This window comes from Schistocerca americana, chromosome 3, assembly GCF_021461395.2.
Source record: "Schistocerca americana isolate TAMUIC-IGC-003095 chromosome 3, iqSchAmer2.1, whole genome shotgun sequence".
In the NCBI taxonomy this organism is placed as follows: Eukaryota; Metazoa; Arthropoda; class Insecta; order Orthoptera; family Acrididae; genus Schistocerca; species Schistocerca americana.
In genome coordinates this window covers 565317509-565342558 of record NC_060121.1, presented here as the reverse complement: position 1 = coordinate 565342558, position 25050 = coordinate 565317509, and the positions used below count along the sequence as shown (strand labels likewise).

Here is a 25050-nt window from a genome sequence, read left to right as displayed (position 1 = left end):
CACCTTTTATGTTATCTTAGTATTTGTTCACACAATTTTAGGGAATATTTTCTTATTTTGGTATGAGATTTTTTACCACTGGTGTTATCCAATTCCGATATCTCTTACTGTTGTTTAACATTAGTGGTTTTCACGAAAATGCCTCTTCAAAGTAGTGGACCATTGTGTTAATTAATGTGTTAAATTTTTTGTTGATATCATGGATTGCATACATCTCTGTACACTTTTTTTTATTTGGGAGGCCACTGTGTTCGTTGAGTGAGTAGCTCAATAAAGTTTGAAGGGGGACTGGACTTGTGGTATCCTTGTTTACCTGAGCATTTAATATGAGAGTTTGGTGGGCTCTGAGTCTTGCATTGTACTTGTAGTGTTGAGCTAAGTCTAAGGCTATCTTGGGTGTAGATGTTGTTCTGGTGGGCTCATTTACTAGTACAGGCAATATTTTAAGTTTTCACAAGATTAAACAGTCTCTCTATTTCTGTTTTAGATGAGAACGTCTATGTTAAAATCAACATATAGAACTTCATCATGTTTCTACTGGCTTACTTTGCTTAAAAATAAGTGCAGTTTGTGTAGAAAGTTGTTAACATTACTTTTCAGTGGGACAATGATTTGGATAAACTGTAACTGCAATAAGATTAGATTTATAAGTTTCATGGCAACACTTTCAGAAATTTTATCTGCTCCTGTCTCTTTTATTGCAGGTAGTGCATTAGGTTAAACACTATGTTTTTTGAAGAGACCTACCCATTATGTTTAGCATTTTTTCTGCAGTAGTGTTTGCACAATTTGAAATTTGACATTAAATTAACTTCATTACATCAGCACAGAACAGAATGTTCAAGACTTCAGTTTTGTTGTGTAAATGTTGGACATTGTGAAAACATTTTCAGATTTGTAATGAGTTTACAAGGGAGGCTTGAAGTCATAATTACTGTGGCACTGATGTGGGTCATTGATGTGGGTCATTGTGGCTTGATGCACTTAAACGATCTTCATCACACCCTGAAGGTAAAATTTTTATGTATCAGTGTTGGACTTTCAGGCACTGTAAAACAATAAACCAAGAAAAACAGGACATCCATAGGATAGGTCTACAATATGCTGTAGCCTTGGAAGTTGCAGTGGTTGAGCTAAGCCTAAGGATGTCTTGGGTGTAGATGTTGTTCTGGTGGGCTCATTTACTAGTCCAGGCAAATTATAATATTTTACAAGCTTTAACAATGTCTCTCTATTTCTATTTTAGGTGAGAAAGTCAATGTGAAAGCCAACACATAGAATTACATCATGTTTCCATTAGCATTCTTTGCTTAAAAACAAATCCAGTTTTTGAACTAAAACATTAACATTGCAGTGCAATGTGATAGTGAATCTAATAAAAAAAACACCTGGAAAATGAACCTGCAGCCAAGGATGACCAACAGAACCAACAAAACAGCTGCAAAATCAACATGTGTGGAATACAGCAGAATTTGTGCAATAAGCAAGTATAAAGATGATATCCACCAATTATGGGATGATAGCTTTGGAAACTGAAATCAAGATTGCACTGAACAATATGATTTTGTTACAGAATCTGGGCAGAGGACACATGATTTCCTCAGCCAACCAGAATACAGAATAAGAACACATTAGGGTGATATCATGAAAAGCTGTAACCGAATGAGTATTATACTTTTGAGTGCTGCAAAATGCTCTTAAAGATAATGAAATATATCAACAGTAGTGCCATACATGGTATGTAAGGAAATTTGAATTTTTATCAGGTAGCAACATTAGGTTAAAATGGCTAACCATCAGCTGATTTGTGTCTGCTGAATCAGTATATCTTCAAGTGGTATAACTGCTTACCTTGGATGTGATACACTGAAGTGGTTCTAGTTTCTGAAAATAGTAAATATTAATGTACTCATCATAAATATTTTATTAATGTATTTATAGCTTATGAACATATCAGTTTGAGTTCAGTTATGCAGGATCAGTTGTCCTGCATCTGACAAAAATAAGGTTATGATTCAAATTGCATCCATGTAAAAATTTTGAAATGACAATTGTCCTCTCCTTAGATATGAGTGGAAGTACTCACTTATGTCAGCAGTAGTTCAATTATATGTTCACTGTAGTCATATATAATTTTACTTTTGTTCCACACATAACATCATATGCACGTGAACATATGTAACGGATGCTAATTTTACTTAAAAGCTGTAAGAGTATGAATTTACTACTTTCTATCCATCTTTAGCTTCAGTCATAGGCAAATAATTTAATTTTAAGATGTTCATAGGTCTGATTTGGTTTATGTTTTGACATAAATGGCAGATCAAACATAACAGACTTCCACAATTTCACCCAAGATGAGAAAAATAACAAGTTCCTGCAAAGAAGAAAACCCACAGTTTCAGAAAGAAGAAAATAGAAGGATAAATGAAATTTAAAAAATACAAAAAGGAATGTATTACAGAACTGGAACTCCAGGAGCTTCAAAAGGAGGAGTGTGACCAAAAGTGCCTTCAAAGGGTGAAAAAGAAGAATGCTATTCTTCTGGCCATCCCAATGCCACCTGTATCATCATCCAGATGTCCTCAGACATTTGGCTCTGGGCTCTTCCCACATGCCCTTGGAAAAAGTTAGCTGTAGTTGAAGGACCGGCAAAGAAATCTAGCCTGGCCCTTGCAAATGAAATGCACAAGAAAATGTGCTAACCACAATAAAGATTATTCCCAAGTTGCTGAGTTCTTCTTTTATTCTGATATTGCATACACACATCCAGGGATGAAGGATAGTATGTTTGTTTGGGTGAATGGAAAGAAACAAATCTTGCAGAAGTATTATCTGACAACGTTTTTATAAGAGGCCTTCCAGATCTTTGAGGAAGAATGTAGTCCAGATTTACGTGTAGGCTTTTCAGAGGTTTGCTCCTTGGATCCACAGAATAATCTAGTTTCGAAGACTACTCATCCTGACCAATTCAAGTGTAAAGTTCATGAGAATTTCATTCTGAAGTTGAAGACTCTGCAACACCACTATATCGATGACTTTCGGAAATCCCATTTGTGTGATTTCACTTCAAATTCTAATTATTGACAAAACAAATGTTCCACATGTAATTCCAGGAGTAAACCTGTGGCTTCTAGTGAACCTGAAAAAGCAATAGGTTGGAAAGAGTGGAGAAAAGATTGTATTGGGAGGTTTCAGCTCCTCTGTAAGAAAGGTTGTTCAGGAGAAAGGTTTGTATTGCTTATAGAACAATTCTCTAAAATGCTGCATCACATGAGCATTAAACACGTACAGCATGAACACTCTGAAAGGGATAAAAGAATACAAAGTTGAATGGTAGTCTTTCAGGTAGGTTTTGCTATGTCATACTCCTGCAAGTATAAAAATGAGATTCAGAGTGCACTGTAGTCTATAAGAAGTGTTGTTTTATTTCCTGCAGCTACATTCTACAAGGGAAAATGTAAAACTTATCTGATATGCTCAGGTAGTACATAGAAGGACAAAACACAATATTTGTCTTTACGAATACACTGTGTTATACAGTTTGCCAGAATGAACTTGGATCTGATTCTGAATAGTGGTAATTTGGATTGATGGCCCATTCTCAGGATTTAAAACTTGATTCATGGTTACACTTCTTTATTTTTTGTTTGCAAAGCATTCCAAGAATTTAGCTTGGAAATACTTTGCCACTTCACATGGAAAAAGTGTTGTGGATGCAGTTAACAGCAATACAAAGTGTCTTGTATGCCAGAAGAGCATGGCACAAAGAGAGGAAGCAACAATTGCCCAGTCTGACAAGTACTTCTAAAAAGAGGCATCTGAAGTTTGCAAAAATACTACTGTACTCTGTGTGGATCAGGAGACAGCTAAACAGAACATTGAACAAGAGAAACCATGGAAAAATTTTCCTGAAATTCCAGGAATATCACACTGTCAATCGAGTGAAATAAATGCAGGAGGAATAATCTGTAAAAAGAGCGCTTTAGATTATGCTGTAATTTACTCTTGTAAGCACAGTCAACATGACAGTTGGTCAGTTGGAGAGTGAGTAATTATTTCATACAATGGACAAAAACACCTGGAGAGATTTGTAAAATTGACTCTGAAGGGATCAAGATATCAGTAGAAGGTAACTGCGAAGAAACCATGGGTAACAGAAGAAATAATTCAGTTGATTGATGAAAGGAGGAAGTACAAGAATGTTCCAGGAAACTCAGGAATACAGAAATACAAATCGCTGAGGAATGAAATAAATAAGAAGTGCACCGAAGCTAAGACGAAATGGCTGCATGAAAAATGTGAAGACATCAAAGAAGAAATTATTGTCGGAAGGACAGACTCAGCATACAGGAAAGTCAAAACAATCTTCGGAGACATTAAAAGCAAGGATGGTAACATTAAGAGTGCAATGGGAATTCCACTGTTAAATGCAGAGGAGAGAGCGGATAGATGGAAAGAATACACTGAAAGCCTCTATTAGGGGTAAGATTTGTCTGATGTGATAGAAGAAGAAACAGGAGTGGATTTAGAAGAGGTAGGGGATCCAGTATTATAATCAGAATTTAAAAGAGCTTATGAGGACTTAAGGTCAAATAAGGCAAAAGGGATAGATAACATTCCATCAGAATTTCTGAAATGATTGGGGAAAGTGGCAACAAAACGGCTATTCAGGTTGGTGTATAGAATGTATGAGTCTGGCGACATACCATCTGACTTTCGGAAAAGTATCATCCAGACAACTCCGAAGACGGCAAGAGCTGACAAGTGCAAGAATTGCACCATCAGCTTAACAGCTCATGCATCCAAGTTGCTTACAAGACTAATATACTGAAGAATGGAAAAGAAAATTGACGATGCACTAGATGACAATCAGTTTGGCTTTAGGAAAAGTAAAGGCACGAGAGAGGTAATTCTGACGTTGTGGTTAATAATGGAAGCAGGGTGAAAGAAAAATCAAAACACTTTCATAGGATTTGTCAACCTGGAAAAAGCATTCAACAGTGTAAAATGGTGCAAGATGTTAGAAATTCTTGAAAAAGTAGGGGTAAGCTATAGGGACAGATGGGTTATACACAATATGTACAACAGCCATGAGGGAATAATAAGAGTGGACGACCAAGAACGAAGTGCTCGTATTAAAAAGAGTGTAAGACACGCATGTAGCTTTTCTCCCCTACTGTTGAATCTGTACATCGAGGAGGCAATGATGGAAATAAAAGAAAAGTTCAGGAGTGGAATTAAAATTCAAGGTGAAAGGATATCAATGATATGATTCGTTGATGACATTACTATCCTGAGTGAAAGTGAAGAAGAACTACATGATCTGCTGAACGGAATGAACAGTCTAATGAGTACACAGCATGGATTGAGAGTAAATCGAAGAAAATCGAAAGTAATGAAAAGTAGTAGAAATGAGAACAACGAGAAAGTTAACGTCAGGATTGATGGCCACGAAGTAGATGAAGTTATGAAATTCTGCTACGTAGGCAATAAAATAACTGACGGACAGAGCAAGGAGGACATCAAAAGCAGACTAGTTATGGCAAAAAAGGCATTCCTGGCCAACAGGAGTCTACTAACATCAAATATCTGTCTTAATTTGAGGAAGAAATTTCTGAGAATATACGTGTCGAGTACAGCATTGTATGGTAGTGAAACATGGACTGTGGGAAAACCGGAACAGAAGAGATTTGACGCATTTGAGATGTGGTGCTACAGACGAATGTTGAAAATTAGGTGGACTGATAAGGTACAAAATGAGGAAGTTTCGGTGTAAAATCGAAGAGGAAAGGAATATGTGGAAAACACTGACAAGGAGACATCAGGGATGACTTCTATGGTATTAGGAGGAGCTGTAGAGGGTAGAAACAGTAAGGAAGACAAATATCAGAATACATCCACCAAATAATTGAGGACGTAGGTTGCAAGTGCTACTCTAAGATGAAGAGGTTAGCATAGGAGCGAAATTCAATTCGTGGCGGGCCTCATCAAACCAGTCAAAAAAAAAAAAAAAAAAAAAAAAACTACTAAACTTCAGCCGACGCGCCATCACAACTGCATTGTGATGTTTCTTTATCTGCTCCATATAATCCAGAATCTGATTATGAAGTACTCTAACTGAAATCTTCCCGTATCACCTGGCCATTTCCAAATATACTTTCTCCTCTTGTGACTCTAGAAAAAAGTATTTACTATTACTAGCTGAAGTTTATTACAGAACAATTAGTCTTTCTCCTCTCTCTTTCTTTGTCCAGAGCCCATATCTCCCTTAACATTTTCTTCTACTCCTTTCTCCTTTGCCAATAACTACATTCCAGTCCCCAGCGACTATTAGATTTTCGTCTCCCTTTACGTACTAATTACTCTTTCAGTATCCTCGTATACCTTCTCTATTTCTTCATCTTCAGTCTGCTACGTCGGCATGTATACCTGAACTATCGTTGTCGGTGATGGTTTGCTGTCGTTTCTGATAAGAACAATCCTACACTCCTGGAAATTGAAATAAGAACACCGTGAATTCGTTGTCCCAGGAAGGGGAAACTTTATTGACACATTCCTGGGGTCAGATACATCACATGATCACACTGACAGAACCACAGGCACATAGACACAGGCAACAGAGCATGCACAATGTCGGCACTAGTACAGTGTATATCCACCTTTCGCAGCAATGCAGGCTGCTATTCTCCCATGGAGACGATCGTAGAGATGCTGGATGTAGTCCTGTGGAACGGCTTGCCATGCCATTTCCACCTGGCGCCTCAGTTGGACCAGCGTTCGTGCTGAACGTGCAGACCGCGTGAGACGACGCTTCATCCAGTCCCAAACATGCTCAATGGGGGACAGATCCGGAGATCTTGCTGGCCAGGGTAGTTGACTTACACCTTCTAGAGCACGTTGGGTGGCACGGCATACATGCGGACGTGCATTGTCCTGTTGGAACAGCAAGTTCCCTTGCCGGTCTAGGAATGGTAGAACGATGGGTTCGATGACGGTTTGGATGTACCGTGCACTATTCAGTGTCCCCTCGACGATCACCAGTGGTGTACGGCCAGTGTAGGAGATCGCTCCCCACACCATGATGCCGGGTGTTGGCCCTGTGTGCCTCGGTCGTATGCAGTCCTGACTGTGGCGCTCACCTGCACGGCGCCAAATACGCATACGACCATCATTGGCACCAAGGCAGAAACGACTCTCATCGCTGAAGACGACACGTCTCCATTCGTCCCTCCATTCACGCCTGTCGCGACACCACTGGATGCGGGCTGCACGATGTTGGGGCGGGAGCGGAAGACGGCCTAACGGTGTGCGGGACCGTAGCCCAGCTTCATGGAGACGGTTGCGAATGGTCCTCGCCGATACCCCAGGAGCAACAGTGTCCCTAATTTGCTGGGAAGTGGCGGTGCGGTCCCCTACGGCACTGCGTAGGATCCTACGGTCTTGGCGTGCATCCGTGCGTCGCTGCGGTCCGGTCCCAGGTCGACGGGCACGTGCACCTTCCGCCGACCACTGGCGACAACATCGATGTACTGTGGAGACCTCACGCCCCACGTGTTGAGCAATTCGGCGTACGTCCACCCGGCCTCCCGCATGCCCACTATACGCCCTCGCTCAAAGTCCGTCAACTGCACATACGGTTCACGTCCACGCTGTCGCGGCATGCTACCAGTGTTAAAGACTGCGATGGAGCTCCGTATGCCACGGCAAACTGGCTGACACTGACGGCGGCGGTGCACAAATGCTGCGCAGCTAGCGCCATTCGACGGCCAACACCGCGGTTCCTGGTGTGTCCGCTGTGCCGTGCGTGTGATCATTGCTTGTACAGCCCTCTCACAGTGTCCGGAGCAAGTATGGTGGGTCTGACACACCGGTGTCAATGTGTTCTTTTTTCCATTTCCAGGAGTGTATCACTGAACAGTTGACAGTAACACTCTCTGTCCTACTTTCCTATTCATAAAGAATCCTCCTCCCGTTATACCATTTTCTGCTGCTGTTGATGTTACCGTACAGTCATGTTAATGGTAACCCTTTTCTTCTTTCTATTTCACTTCACTGACCCCTACTGTATCTAGAGTGAGTCATTGCATTTTCCTTTTTAGGTTTTCTAGGTTCCACATCACGTTCAATCTTCTGACATTCCATGCCCCGACACGTAGAACGTTGTTAGAACTTTATCCTTTCGTTGAGTATTCAATCTTTTTTCTCGTGGTCACCTCCCCTCCTGGGTGGATCTGAATGGGGGACTATTCTGGAATCTTTTGCTAATTGATAGATCATCACGACAGGATTTAAATTACAGGCCACATGTCCAGGGGATACACATTATGTGTCTTTAATGCAGTGGTTTCCATTGCCTTCTGCATCCTTTTACTTTTAATGGCGACGTTAGGTTTGTGATATTATTTTCATGGGCGAGGTTTAGTTTTGTGGCACTGTGGACTTTGTTTTAGCTATATAGGTTAACGAAGTGTTGGATACTGAATTCTTATGCCGAGTCACAGATTTAGTTTAGCTATATAGGTAAAATAAACTTTCTAATACCTGTTCTGGGTGCTGGAGCTACATGTGAGTTCGTGGTATGGTGAACGTGGTTTGAGCTTGCCACCTTCATTAGGGAGACCGCTTGTGGTTTACATGTATTTTACGGCTCCTGTCCCTCCAGTTAAGGACAGATGGTCGTCCGGGCGTCCTGTATGTTAGCGGAATGACGTGATCAGTGGAGAGAGATATTAAATGCATATTTCAAGTACTGTAATATGCTAATTTTTGTCAGCTGTCATCGGCAAAATTAGTGGAATTTTCCATCGTAATGGGGTGCTGCCTGAGCCTTAGCCAGGGGCGTCTGAGACCCGTCAAGAGCTTCCTGTTGCCTCCAACGTGGTGTTTCCGGAGCGAGCTGGAGCAGCTCCTCAAGCATCCTGACAACCAAGACGGCGAGAGCCTGGGGCCTGCTTTAGCTGTATGACAGCCGAAGCGTTGGCGGTTTTATTACATTTTTGACGTGGACACAAAAAAGAATTTTTATTGAAGTGGATATTGGTGCCACAGAAGTCTATGTTCTTATTGGTTTTTTTGTAATGCTTCAACTGTTTTGTATGAATATCCGTTGATAATAAACCGTACAAATTTAACAAATTTATAATGGAATGATATTCAGCTTTATACATTTAAACAAATGTACGAACATTAGAAAGCTATATAAAGAAAACTTATTTCTATGTATGTCATTTTGCAACTGTGTAGCACTTCGTTTTGCTGCCATTTTGATCAACAAGCATCGTGTCAGACAACTTTGATCCATTAACTGATTTCTCTTACGACCAACATTCGTCGTTTCTTTTTAGTACTGATAATCTGTAAACTGATAATGTCTGGCTTTCGAATTTACTGAACACTAATGACACAGCCGGCTGGTTCAACTGGCTCTGAGCACTATGGGACTGAACTTCTGAGGTCATCAGTCCCCCAGAACTTAGAACTACTTAAACCTAACTAACCTAAGGACATCACACACATCCATGCCCGAGGCAGGATTCAAACCTGCGACCGTAGCGGTCGCGCGGTTCCAGACTGTAGCGCCTAGAACCGCTCGGCCACTCCGCCGCCGACACAGCCGGATTTTTGACTTTGTTCAGCTTTCATTTCTCAGGAAGAATTCGTTTTTGGCTTGAAATTGCAACGTAATTCTAACAACTTTCACAGTAATTTCGTAATGTTAACTGTAGAGTAATTCTGCCTGAGGCAACTTGGGTTTAACTTTGCTTTACCCTGTGATGGTTCAGCACTTTCTGTGCTTTCTATAGTGAGTTTTTGTTTATCGCTCAGTCTCGCATGACGCTATCAGTTATTTTTGTGCTTGTAGTTCTATATCGATCACACATTCTACGGCTTGTCATAGTTTATCATGCTGTCGTCTTGCTTCCTGTTGTTTTACTTGTTTACACTTACTTTCTTCTGCGTTTTACTTTTAACTGTTATACATTTTATTTATTTAATCACAAAATACAAGGTTCCTACCAGCTCAAGCGATATCCAAAGATTGATTACTTTCTATAATTTTAATTGAACTCTGGTGGGCCCTTTACGTTCATCACTATCTTCTGTGGAACAAACTAATCTAGCACGTGACCTACAGTATTTCTAAACTTTGGTCGTAGAGCGCCCGCTTTCTACTCTACAGTACTGGATGTTTGGTATTGGCTGCATAAGCACTTAACGAGTTTTTTGTCAATCTGTTAAGGAGACATAGCGTCCTGTCTTTCTTAACCTTTCGTTTAACAATAGTGATGAATGATGCACTTATATTTTCTGATAGCTGATTCCTTTCTCTATTTTCACTAAACTCAGGGATGTCTGGACATGGTCGTCTGTACAGCCTATGTTATATAAGTGTCGGTATGATAAAAGAGGTGACGAAAAAGGGAAATACAGTTGTGTTTTGTAGGAGACAGTCGATTACGTTCTCAACATAGAAGCCATTTGTGTCTCCATAGTACAGAGACAAACCAGAACAGCAGTAATGTAAAGCATCAGTTTAACACATTTACTGCCGGATCTGAATTACCCAGGGTTATGTACCGGACCAGGGCCTTTTTCAGGTGCGTATAACTCTTAGACACATGGCCTGCGAAGTTAATTTCTTCAGCATCATTCCCGCTAAGCTATGTCTGTACGAATTATGCACAAACTTTAATAATAAATCAAGATTCCTTTCAGGATTTCAGACGAATGCATTTTTTTGGAAGAATAGTACAAAAATAAAATAAATTTTGAATATTTAAAACCTCAACAGGCTGGTTTACACATTCACAGCAGATGTGAAAGCGAATTTGAATCAAGTAATAGGTTATATGCTTTACAAGTGTGAATAAAGAAAAAAAACATGCCAAATATATGAAGTTATTATTCGGACAACCCTTCCAGTTTGTGATGATTTGCTTTGATTTCTTTTCATAACTTCAGCTCGACCAAATTTTTTAAGTATCTTCGGTAACATGATGTGCACCTGTTCCTCTTGCTGCCGGTTTCTCGCTTGACATTGTTCCGTGAACTTGATGTTCCTCGTGTTCCTGGTGACTTACATCTTCCGGATTTCCAGTTTTATCAACACAAATGCAACTTTCTCTCGAAATTCACTTACGTGCATGTTTTTATCAGTTCCTTGCTTGTAGATACCTTGAGCATTGACCACTGGCATATTTGTGCGGAGCTCCAATGCAGTCCTGCGATAACAATTCACTCATTTCGTAAAGCTAAGGCATGAGATGCCATTTGATCTGAAACATCTATGACGGATTTTGTAGCCCGTGGATGGCGTTTTGGTTGCTTCTTTTTTCAGGTGCTTGCTACCATTTCTTGAACTTCCTTCGTGGTCAGAAACAAGACGTCTTTCTTGTCCTCCAATTTTCCTACAACAGCATTTGTGTTACTGTGCATAGGTAACATTTCATCTTTCCTGACCTTTCCTTTTACTATTATCGTTGGGTTCTACATTTTGTTATGACTTAGTGTATCAACGAGTTGGGCTGAATGTATGTTCAGCTTACGGGCTAAGGCAACGCTTGTGTAGTAATTGACGACGTACAGAGTGCGTCCGACACTCGACAATGGACCCATCAACTCCATCACCACACGAGAAGACACTTCATGATCTTTGGGATCAATATCCTTAGCAGCATACATTTTTGATTGCCAGCTGAACACACAGCTTGAATAGCTTGAGACCATGTTTATTTAGTTTCCCTGAAATATACTGGCGGAACTCCAGCATTCCTATAAAAGGCACTATAGTTTCATTAGTGTACACTTTCTCATCAGGGCAATACAATTCGTGAAATATGCAGTTTATTAGATCAGCTGATAGTAAAAATATGTACGGTTTGCCTTTTATTGTGTCAATATTGACTGAAAAACGTAGCATACTCAAACGAACCTCAAACCTGTTGCAGGGCAAAGCCTTATTTAGTTCGGTGTGAGGTCTGCCAGTTATGCAAAACACCGTTTTTTCCCAGTACCCAAACATGTTTCGGCACCACTGTGCCATCACCAGTGGGAGCTGCAAATCAAAATGATGAGTACTTATTTAGTTCATTTTTGTACGGAAAATTCTTTGATCAACAGTTTTGGAGCTTAGGTTTTCGGACCAACCCACAAAACGAATCCAGAACCACGTAGCAATTCTTCATTAATTGTGTCCATCCGTTGTTGCAGACTGCCGTGTTCTGTATAGTTGGTAACAGAATTCGCGGGGCCTGTTGCCTCGTCATTATTTTGAACTGCACTAGATTACTGTCTGTTAACGCAGCATGACATGCAAGCAGACGGGGTGCTAGCAACATATTGTCTATAGATCTGAAGTCGAAAAAACAATCCTAACATTGTGAGATTCTTTTAGATGAAGTGGAAGGCTATATCGCTGCTGATTTATCTCTTACGTTTATCTGCTGTGTTCAAAAAACTAAAGAAAAAACGCTATTCACTATGCACTGTACTAATACAAATGAATTACAGCTAATCACAGAAATGTTAGCAAAAAACTCTCTTTTAATAAAAGAAAATATCGCAAATTGTCACGAATTAGCAGGATGATACCCCCTTTCGGTTTCGAAACGTTTCGTGTCTACGTTCAGTTTGCAGCCTTACTGAAGTAGCGTTACGGGACTGCCACAAAAGTATGCAAATGTAGCAGTAGACATAGATACATAATAAAATCTTGTTAACAAATCATTTCGTGCCACAATTAAGTCAATACAATTGACAGAAGCAGAAAAAGCTGGCATTAACAAGTATACAATTCAGCAAGTTTTTCACCTTTATGTCTACAGGATACAGAATCAAGGCAACGACAAAACTTACGTGGGAGATATACTCTTAGGGTCTCTTTACTGATTGTCGGTCAGCCTGCCAGCGTCTCTTTCACCGAAGAGGTAAAAATCCAGTCTTTCGTTTGAGGGGCGAACACCTTACCACAACAACAGCGTACAACAGCCTCAAATAGCACTCCCTGCTTGTCCTAATGATGACTAAGAAGAAGATACTGCAGCGTGAATAGCGAAGGATTCTTCAGTACTTGGAAAAAGCATACTGGACTCAAAACCATAAATTAGTTACCCCTTTGTGAACCCTTAAGTGAGAATAATTCAGAATATTTAATCTAAATGACAGGAATATATAGCGAATGAATCTTTCAGTTTAAAATGCGTATTAATTCATAAATGCTTCTCCTCTTGTGCCCTTTTAACACTTTTCGTAAGTGGTACGGATCGTTCTGTGTAATGCCTAGGAATCGTATAGAATGCCTAGAAAAGTATGTAACGTTTTCACAAAAAACTTACATTTCATAGTTTGTCTAAAACCACCGGGAATTCTGTACATTACCTAGGGTTTCTATAGAATACCAGGATTTCACACAATGCCAGTAACATAAAAACCCTACTGCTACATTTGCGTTCTTCCTTGGTAGTCCCGTAACTTTGCTTCAGTATCGCTGTGGACTGAACGTAGACATTTAACGTTTCGAAGCCGAAAGCGAGTATTATCCTGCTAATTCTTGACACTTTGGGATACTGTGTTTTATTAAAAGAGCCTTTTTGGTAGCGTTATCATGATAAGTTGTAATTACATAATTTGTATTAGTACAATGCATAGTAATTAGGGTTTTGCACTTAGTTTATTGAACACAGCAGATGAGCAGAAGAGATGAATAAATCAGCGCAATATAGCCTCGCACATTATCTAAAACAGTTCAAATGCCTCTAAGCACTATGGGACTTAACATATGAGGTCATCAGTCCCACAGATTTAGAACTACTTAAACTTAACTAACCCAAGGACATCACACACATCCATGCCCGAGGCAGGAGCCGAACCAGCGACCGAAGCAGCAGCGCGGTTCCGGACTGAAGCGCCTAGAACTGCTCGGCCACAGCGGCCGGCTCTCAAACAGTCTCACAATGGTTGGATGGTATTTTTCGACTTCATGTCTCCAGGCAATAATTATGTTGGTAGCACCTTTGTCTCCTTGCATGTTATGCTGCGTTAAGAGACAGTTAAGCTGTGTGGTTCAGTATAACGACAAGGCGAGGGGTCTCGCGAATCCTGTCACCGACTGTACATTTATCACTGACGATACAAAATGTGTGTGAATTGCTAAGGGATCAAACTGCTGAGGTCATTGGTCCTTAGACTTACACACTACTTAAACTAACTTAGTCTAACTTATGCTAAGAACAACACACACACCCATGCTCGATGAAGGACTCGAACGTCCTGACAGTACAGTCAATAATTTGTTGCTCGGCATAACGATTCCTGTCGGTGAAAATTATTTCAAAACTGGTTCATCAAATAAACAATCGATTAAAATTCAGTTCATCACATCGTCCAGTCGTTTTTGTCTTCATATTAGCAGCAAATCCCTCATTACAAGTTGTGATAAAGTCATTCATATTTCCAGTTACATCATGCCAAGTAACTTAGGAAAGATATCAGGGAGGCATATTTTATGAATCCTCAACAGTTGGTGTTTTTCTTTTCCTCAGTCACCTGCATCAGAATCGTCGGAACCACGATCGGAACTCTCAGGACAGCATTCAGGATCACTATCAAACACTTCGCCAAACAAACTAACTCACTGTCGCTGAATTCGCTTTTCTCATCCAACCAACCCGGAATTGTCTTCGTGTCGGATATTGTCACAAACTTACAAAAAACAAGCTTAGCCTTCACCGAAACATGACTTCAAACACACATTACTTGTAGCATTGTTGCCGCGCGAGTGACCGCGGGTGTAACCAGAGGTTGTAAACGCAAGGAAACAGTTGACTGCATGGCAGACTACGAGAGTCAACTGTCACACTCTCCGTCAACGAATTTCGGAACCTATCCAGGAGGCCATGGTAACTGTATATACATTTGAATTCAATGGCTCTCTGTGTACGAATTATAAACACGGCCCGGAATATGTGTATCAATTTGATGCACATGGCCTTCCAAGGAAGTGATCTTATGTACGAATCCGATACACGTAGAAGCCAACGTGTTAAGCTATTTTGTGTCGTACAGCGTAGCAGAGCTCCAAGGAAACAGGTCTCTTATGTAAACACAGCTACTTTTTCCCTGTCTCCTTCTTCCACGCGTAATTATCTGTTATATCAAACGGAAAAATACCGCAGGAATCACAGGGAGAATTAAATTCTGTCTGAACCATCACTTACAACAGCTCTCTGACGGTCTACAGCCCAGCGCACAGAGCTATAGTTCACGAGACTGGGAGTTAAGCCAGATTCGAATAGTATCAACGTGCGGGATTAACGATCATTCCTCTAAACCCGACAAACTGGTAGTGGCTGACAAACGTTTTGCTCACAATCCACTTAGGCGAAAATGGAGAGATCGTATGTTTGTCTCTCAACACACAATACAACACTCGAACAGGAAAACTTTAAATTAAACATTTCCTCAATCTTCTGTATCCGGAACCAGGTAAATGATAACAGTTCTGCCACCAATCAGCGCAAACTCCAGGAAGGACCCTTTGTTGAGAAACCTGCCTGTCAAGGGTACCAGTACAGATACCATGAGAGTGCTTTATATGAATCTCTCGAAGAAAAGTGAGCGTTCGCCGAAAGATTGGTATGAACATCGCAGAGCGACATTTGGCAGATCCAAATGGAAGTGGTTTATAGCTGCCTCCCTCCTACATGCGAACCAGCTCATCCAGGCAGATTAAGGGGACCTCCTAATATGACAAACTTAGCAGGGAGACCCCGATGTGTAGATTTATTAGGATAGGAGATTAATTGCAGTTAATCGAATAATCGTAATTAAATCAATAATTTATTATCGATCCACTGATAATTCTTCCACGTTAATTAATTTTACATAATCGCTTATGTTTACGATTAGTTAATTGGATATAACCCCTATTTGAACAAGCTCTTTCAGATTTACAAGCCGGCCGCGGTGGTCTCGCGGTTAAGGCGCTCAGTCCGGAACCGCGCGACTGCTACGGTCGCAGGTTCGAATCCTGCCTCGGGCATGGATGTGTGTGATGTCCTTAGGTTAGTTAGGTTTAAATAGTTCTAAGTTCTAGGGGACTGATGACCACAGATGTTAAGTCCCATAGTGCTCAGAGCCATTTTGAACCGATTTACAAGCCGTGTCATTCAAAATGAAGCCGCTTGTAAACGGAGAAGAGTTTATTCAGGCACATTACCACGAAGGACTCCGAGGGCTCGGAACCATTATTTCCCTGGAATCTGTAAGTAGCTTAACAAGTAAAATGCAAGGTACAAAAAAGCTTTCGCATGGGCCCTTCTTCACTTGTCCATGGTACATCACCTACTGGGGACAACATCAAGACACAGAAAACGACCTCTGCCCGCTGCAATAAACTGATCGGTGGCGCAACGTCTCCTTTTCTGCCTTTGATTTATTAATTAATTGTGTAACTTACTGATGTGCAATGGTTTTTTGATGTCATAACATTCGTTTTTGTGTCTTGCATTTCATATGTTAAATTACTACGTAATGTGCTGAGGAGCGCTACCCATTATCAGTTGGCAGCATGGTCATTGGAATTCAAGTTTTATCTCGTCGTATACTCTCCTCAAATTTTATTACTTTCGTTTGTTGAACTCTTCTACCGAAAGTTGACCTGCCAAAATTAATTTGTTTATTGTTCTCTTTTATTTTAATATGATAAATTCTATGTTGTAGTTGTGCATACAGTGGGATACTGTAGCAGATGCACATTTTTAAAAATTTTTTTAATTTTAAACAACAGCATCACGAAACACACGGTAGTCTGAATGACTAAGTACCTGATTTTACAACATGTCTTACAGTCTGTAGCGATATTTTGTGATGTTTTCTTTGTCATTTTCTGCTTATTTTTATAGTGTGCATATTTTAAGTAGGTAGCACTTTGTGTGAACAATATTTTTTCTGTCTGTTTTACATCCGAAGGTGATTGCTAGAAAAACTGAAACCAGTCATATAATTTTAAAACTCGCGATCTAGAAAAATAAAAGTTGTATTGAAAATTAAGATCGCTTTTGTACTTTCTTGACCACGCCATTTCAGTTTTTCTTTTTTTGTTTTTAAGTGTGTTGGGTGCTGACTTGCTGTCTGCAGTTTTATTACGGAAAGAAATTCGACCGTCCTCTAGTAGGCTTACTCATCGTGTAATGTCGGCACAATGCGAAATATTTTGTGTGGACTTTGTTCTTATACCAAGTAACCGAAGAACTCAGCGGTGATAATAACGTGACGGATACATAACAGGAAGCAATGTAATACCAAGTGATTATTTGTTGTCTAGATAGTTAATGGATACAGGTATCTCCGTACCAGAATGCAAATGTCTCAAAGAGTATCTGCAACAAAAATACCACAGACGCTTTCAGATCGTTGAGAAGACCAAAATGTTGGCACTGTGCACGATTCGTGATCCTCCCTACAAGCATTTCTGTTTTCCAAAATCCCTTGGCAGGTACTACTGCCTTTAACAGGTTAAATGGCATTGTTCAGAAGAAGCAGACACAGAAAGTAGCCAAGTCGAAGAATCACAAGTACCACTACCGGTTACTACAGAAGACGATCGGTGGATCATTCCAAAGTATCAGTACAGCAGGGACAGAGCTGCACCACAGCAATAGCAGTTAGGGCAGAATTCAGTATGTGAACTTCTATTCTGTTTGCAACAACCTGTAATCAACGGAAAATAATCTCCTCTGCAGTTCTGGAAAGTCAATAAGGCAGTATATCCAATTTTGCACGGCGTTGGTCGTAAACATCCGGGAATAGTGCCATCCTCTGCTCCTTCTCAAAGTCTGTTTTCTAAGACAGGGAAACCGCAACAGTTCGCTGTTCGAGACTCAGTAGAAATAGGTTACGTAAATTAACGTTCCTTAGTCCATTTACTGAAAAATTTGGATGCTTGTAAGCATGTTCAGTACAGTACATGTGTTAAAAATAACGATACTAGTAAACTTTACTCGGTAATAAATGTTAAATAGGTACGTATTTCTGTTGAAACTAGAGAAGGTAGTAATTATGTATTTCACAGTTGGGTGCGGAAAGAGAAATGTAACTGTGATACCATCTTTTTTTGTACAACTAAACTTTTTTGTAAAAAATATAATTTTTGGGGAATGCTTTGTAGATCTAAAAGACTATCAAAACAATTAATCAAATAATTGGTTATTAGAAGCCAACTAATGATTGATTAATTGATTTGCTTAAATAATCGAAAAGGCAAGACATTTACTCAATTGCCCATCCCCAAGTTTCATTCATCTAACAGAAAAGGGTTTCTTCCTTTGCACACTATGACCCTTTTCCTGGTGCTGTGTGAGAGTTCTGTCTTAAGTGTACGCATCTGTTAATGAAAAGAAAAAAAGTTAAATAGTATGGCATGACCGGCTGGGAGACCCCGGAAGGCAGATTCAACCACCTAATTGTAAAGATTATCTTTATCCTTCACGTACAATGGTACCTTTACATCGCAAAGTATTAGAGCTGTGTGCATAAGTGTATTTTTTAAGTATGGGGGACTACAATGTGTACATGTGAAATGCAGCGTCATGTTGTTGTTGGAGATGATGAGAGAAGGGAGAGTGAAAACCGGTACCGGCACATAGCGTACTCCTCTCGAAAAGCACCAAGGGCGCGGCCGAACTAAACGTCCCTATACGGTGGACAGATCACCATAGACAGTGTCGCGTGCCTTCAATTCATGAGACACTGTGGAGAGGTTTGGAATGTAATCCAGGACATTGGCCCAAAGACTGGCCACCAGAAACTTTACGCCATTAGCTCTCCTCCCCTTGCCGGCCAAATACAGGCAGTGAAAATTTCATTCACCATCAGGATTTGAGCCGGCTTACTTCTGAATCGAGCCCCACCGCTCTACGGGAACTGCCGAGCTTAACACTTCCGACCGATGGGTGATCAATCGCAACACATGTCCTGACTCCATGAGACACTCCGGAGAGTTTTGGAATTTAATCCCGACATTGGTGCAAAGTTCATCGGTAACCTTACGCTGCCACCGCTCCCCCTTTCCAGCCCAACACTGGAGTGAAATTTTTTCTCGCCATTCGATCATCTTATTTCACCACGGCGACGAGCGCCACTTGACTGGTGGTCCTCGGTTATGGAGGAGGGTAAGAAGACCCAAGTTTAATGCAGGTCACCAACTGGAAGCAGTTAATTCCATAAATTATCTGGGAGTAGGCATTAGGAGTGATTTAAAATGGAATGATCATATAAAATGCAGATGCCAGACTGAGATTCATTGGAAGAATCCTAAGGAAATGCATTCCGAAAACAAAGGAAGTAGGTTACAGTACACTTGTTCGCCCACTGCTTGAATACTGCTCACCGGTGTGGGATGCGTACCAGATAGGTTTGATAGAAGAGATAGAGAAGATCTAATGGAGAGCAGCGCGCTTCGTTACTGGATCATTTAGTAATCGCGAAAGCTTTACGGAGATAGATAAACTCCAGTGGAAGACTCTGCAAGAGAGACGCTCAGTATCTCGGTACGGGCTTTTGTTGAAGTTTCGAGAACATACCTTCACCGAGGAGTCCTATGTATATCTCACGTAGAGACCATGACGATAAAATCAGAGAGATTAGAGCCCACATAGCGGCATACCGACAATCTTTCTTTCCATAAACATTACGAGACTGGAATAGAAGGGAGAATCGATAAAGGTACTCAAGGTACCCTCCACCACACACCGTCAGGTGGCTTGCGGAGTATGGATGTAGTTGTTGATGAATCAGTACCGTGGTAAAACTCGGCCTTTTCCGTATACGAAAACAGTTAGGCGTACGTCGTATAAGCTAAGAGCGAATTGCTATGACAGAGTCAGGATGATTCTCAGAACAATTGGTATTGTAGTGTAATGTGTACCCAGTTAGCCATTGAAGGACACGTATAAACCATAGCGAAAGGTTAAAACTCTGATCTAGGAGCTACAAGCGTCCTTGGACACCTGTTCTTTTTTGTATACTCATGTTCAGAAGAAAACAGAACACCTTGAACGACTAGAAGTAGGACGCTCATTTTCACAGGATATGTACATTAGTATGTTCTGCCGAAATGATTAGCAGTTCAGTTACCTCGGTTGAGCATGTGTGCTGTTGCGTAGCATGCTCAGGGGCCGCCACGGGCCCTGATAACTTGTCGCATGCGTGACAGTACTCGTATCAACGCGTATAACGCGCGAATGGCGTCCTGTGGTGTAGCTAACCATGCTGCATTCACCTGGTTCCGAAGTTCCTCTGTGGTGGTTGCCATTGGCCCAGAGCACTCCACCTATCGTTTCACCATACCTCACACATTTTCGATTGACGACAAGTCTGGCGATCTGGTGGGCCAGGGCAAAAGGCTGACATCCTGTGGCACCAAGAAGGCACGTGTTCGTGCGGCAACATGTGGTCGAGCACTGTTTTGCTCAAGAATGGCGTCTGGGGTGTGGTGCAGAAAGGATATGGCTACGGGTCGCAGGATGTAATTCACGTGCGTCACACCAGTCATAGCACCATGGACCCGCACACCGCTGTCTGCAGCAAACCAAAATTCGGCCATCATTTTCAAAGAAACACGACCCGGATTCGACCGAAAACACTATCTGATGCCATTCCTATCCCCAGTGACGTCGTTTCATACACCGTTGCCGTCTAGGATGTTTCTACATACTTGTCAAAGGTAGTCGGAGAAGTGGACGACGCGCTGGTCATGTCACAATAAACGGCGACGGACTGTCACCCCTGATAGTGTAACATGGGTTACACTGTTCCACTATTGAACCAGAGCAGAGGAGGACGCAGCTTTGTGCTGCAATGCCATTCGGATGTCGATGTCGATGTTCTTTCGTGAACCATTCTGCACACACCCGTTGCACTGGCGAAACACTTTGCCCCACACGAACAGTAATTTCCCGGATGAACACATCACATTCTCTCATGCCAATAGTTCGCCCTCTCTCAACCTCATTGACTTGACAGTGCGATTCTCGCATACGTCTGCGAGGCATCCTGCACGTCTGCTCAAGTCGCACTGATCCATTACCTGCGGTTCCTAGCGATAACGAGAGCCGCCGGCGCATTTTATCGGTAGGTGGTGTTGCGCCGCGGTATCAGTGTTGACCTTCAATCTCCAGGCCGACATGGTTCAAATGCTAATCATTTCTGAAGGATCATTCTAACGTACACGTCCTGTGAATATGAACGTCCTATCTCTAGTCGTTCAAGGTGTTCTGTCATTTTACTGAGCATGAGTGTATACATTTTTTTCTGTGTGGGTAAGGCGCGGTTCACACTGAAGCGATGCGGTATGCGATATGATACGCGATACAATGCAGAAGCAACGCGAATCGGTGGAGTGCATAGAACTGCAATGGAAGCGACTTGGCTGGGACTTCAGCGGTACGACGCCGACACGTATCCCTATCGTATAGATCGGCGTAACACGTTGTGCTGGTCGTTCCACACAACTCGCATCGCACTATACGCAGGGAGTGAAATTTAACTAAAAAATTATTTTTTGTAGATGAAGCAAACCTACACCCGTTTCTGTAATTGGTTTCTCGCGTAAAAGAAATAAAAACCACTGTTTTGGGATTCGAGCGCCTTCTTTACTACGCAGTCTTCCTCATTCGATTTTGAGGCAACTATCCAGTAAAAAAAAATTTTACCGCATCTTGTAGCCACATATCTCAGCTTGATAGTGAACTGGTTTTCTTTCCGTTATTGCCCGCAGCTATTGCGACAGTTCAAAGTAAAGTACTGCATCCTGCATATTTTGAAAAGTTTGCAGTACTCACTGGCCACTTTACGCTTGGTGCATTTTATGGTTTCTTTACTAAAACATCGAAATTGTTTTTAACGCTGGATGGAAAGCCGTACCTCTTTCCGGTCTCGAGTAAATACGCGGTACATTTGCCGTTTGGCCGCCATGAGCTGAATCGCGCCATACTCGATACTGCGACGACGTGCCGTACTGCGCCGAGCTGCCCCGTGTCGCTGCCATATCGCATATCCTATGTCCCCAATGGGAAGAGCACTTCGTTGGCTCTCGGCGGCCTCACTGTACTCTAGCCGATTCAGCCACGCCATTTCCGACACTGCTTGTCAGCAAGTAGATAAAACATTATTTAAAAAAATAATTTTCGAGGACATTTGTCTTGAGGAACAGCGGCTTTTTTATTACTTTAAAATGAGCATACACAGTCTCGATCGCAAGAAACTTCTTTTCTTATGTTACTTGTTTCGGGCTGTTTTAGACCACTTCATACCTCATACCATGTGGCAGTGAACGGAGCAGGCTTTACGACTCCACGAGTCGTAACGCCTGCTCCATTCACTACCACCACCTACCGTCATGGTATGAGGTCTGAAGATAGTCTAAAACAGACCGAAACCAGTAAACTCACAAAAAAAGAAAGAAAGTACTTGCGGTCTTGATTGTTAATGTTCTTCTTGGAATAGTATTTAAAAAGATGTTTGTGGCGATCATTGTTGTGTACGTTACTCCAGACGTTAGAGTAGGCTTCACCTGTAATAATATTGGGTAACGATGTCAATATCTCACAACAGAGCGTTGTCTCCCCTGTCGAACACACAGCTCTAGTGCATTTTCACATTCATCACTTCTAATATTGTAACTGTCATTCTCACTTCTGATTGTTCCTCCAAGTATTACACCTTGGCCACAGGGTTGAGTGTGTCTCGCCATATGGCATTATATATTTTAATTATATGACCAGATATCCTCCACACCGTCGCAGTGTCAGTTAAGACAAGGGAGGAAAGTGGAGAGCACCGTGTGTTTGAAAATCGTGTTAACTTTGTTGCTGTATTTTGACAGTTTGTATATCATGTTTTTTGATACTGGATTTGCAAACGAACTCAACATTTACGTAAAAGTGTGGGGGAGCAGCCTCAAACTCAAGTTATGCTGTCTGGTGTACCAGACGTATGGTCGTCAATGCAGTATACTGATTTGACCTGGGTTTTGTCACTTACCTCTTTCGTAAGCCAAAGTGCTGCACATTAAGCATTACCAACAGGTCAATTGCTGGCACCACTACCACTGGTGCAACACACTTACACGATAAGCACTCATCACCTCCAACGAGAAAATATTGGATATTATCCAGTCATGTTTCCTGAGTATGTTGGTGTAAGGGTCCTGTGGTCCCCTGTGTCCCGTGGCAGAGTATCGGCAGTTAATTTGATTTATTATACTTATTCAATGACCCAATACAGCTAATGCACAACAGTGAGGTCAAGGCACGTCATTGTTGAGTAAGGGCTGTCAACATATGGAGCAGGAAAAATATCTTTAACTGTCGAATGATCCTCGTGCATAACATGCATAACAGTGATGTTACTCTTTGCTGGCGCTGCTCATTATCGAGCGTGACGGTGTTTAGTTTGAGGGAATGTATGCGATGTTACAGGCGAATACGGCAGTGCCACCGCCCTACTCTTCTGCGGGCAGCCTGGACGGCTTGACGTCGGCGTCGGGTCCCGCGGGGGCGGCGGATATGGCGGGCGTTCCTGTGACGGTCAGCCCCGAGGCGGACCGGCGCGCCCCCTCCGCCTCCTCCTCCGCCACCGCCTCTGACGTGAGCAGCCTGGCGGGGTCCGGCTCTCCGGGATCGCCGCCGCGCGCCACCAGCCCCACGCTGGAGCCGCTGGCCAAGGCGCGCGGCCCGCAGCCTCCCGCGCCGCCCCCGACGCCGCCGGCGCCGCCCCCGCCGCCCCAGCTGTCGCGGCCGCGCCGCCTCCTGCCCCCGCGCGCCGTGCCGGGCCGCCGCTGGCTGTCGCGCTCCGCCCCCACTACACCGTCGGCGCCGCCACCCGACGGCAGCCCGCTGCTGGCAGAGCCGCCCTCCGACGAGGAACTGGACGCCACCGTCTGAGCGTCAGACGCCGTGCCTTAACCGACAATCGACTGCTCATGTGCTCTAGTGCCCTTTTCCCTCACGTAGCGTTACCGATTCGTAACATTACCCAACTACCGGCGTTCACCAGTACGTTATAAACCGACAAGTCTAATCGTATGTTTCATATGATCATACACTGAATAAAATGAAATGACGCCAGCGCAAGTTTACTCGTCTTTACGAGGGAAGTCATAAAGTAAAATAATTAATTTTTTATTTATTTTTGTCAACGTATGTCTACAGTCAAGGTACACAACGATATCGGCATTGCACAGCACGCTACCGTAGCACACTGCTAAAAAAAAGGCTATTCTAGTGGTGTGCTACACTATTCTGGCGCGGGGTTTCAGTGTGTATCAAGACAGCAGACATGATGTATCTCCAAAGAAAAGCATATTAATTACGAAACTTTAATTTTCTAAGGTGAAAACACTTTGCGACTATTTCTCGTACTTCTCTTCCTCTCTGTCTTACTAATACGCTAGAACTCAACACACACACACACACACACACACACACACACACACACACACACACACCCATACACACACGCGTGCGCGCGCGCGCGCGCACACACACACACACACACATACATACACACACACACACACACACACACACACACGGAGAAAGAGAGAGAGAGGGGCAGGGGAGAGAGAGGGAAGTAAAACGAGAAGAGATAAACAGGGAGTAGGCAGGTGTATTTCAGGCAAAGACCATCCCGTGCAAGAGAATCACATCTGCTTGCATTTCATTGCGTGTTCTTGCCCGTCTGGTTTACGCAGTGACGAACAGGTCGCTTGTGACACACTCCATTGCCTTAGTGCACTGTTGTCACTCCGGCACCTAGCTGTTATCATCAAATCTAGAGCTCCCAAAGTTATCCTAGAAGGTTGTATAAACACAAATATTTTGCGTCTCCAGTTTGATTTTTCGTGGTTACCATTGCTGTCCATTGAAATGGACGTCACTGGTTTGGTTCTCGGTGTCTAGTTCTGATTTTTCTTTCGTAGAATACTCTGCTTTGTAAAAAGAAGCGAGGAGTGAGTTGCATAAATAAGCAGCGGCACTGAGACCTAAT

The 25050-nt window shown here is 42.2% G+C and overlaps 1 protein-coding gene across 1 annotated transcript in view; it reads left to right on the top strand.

The window, feature by feature from the left end:
• The window catches only part of LOC124606226, a gene marked incomplete at its 3' end in the record, with an annotated part of 132651 nt that extends 108943 nt beyond the window's left edge, over positions 1-23708 (top strand). Inside the window, exon 5 of the mRNA XM_047138202.1 lies at positions 23481-23708. Within this exon, the coding sequence (XP_046994158.1) occupies positions 23481-23708 (228 nt within the window). The remainder of the gene's footprint in view (positions 1-23480) is intronic.
• Between the last annotated feature and the right edge of the window lie 1342 nt (positions 23709-25050).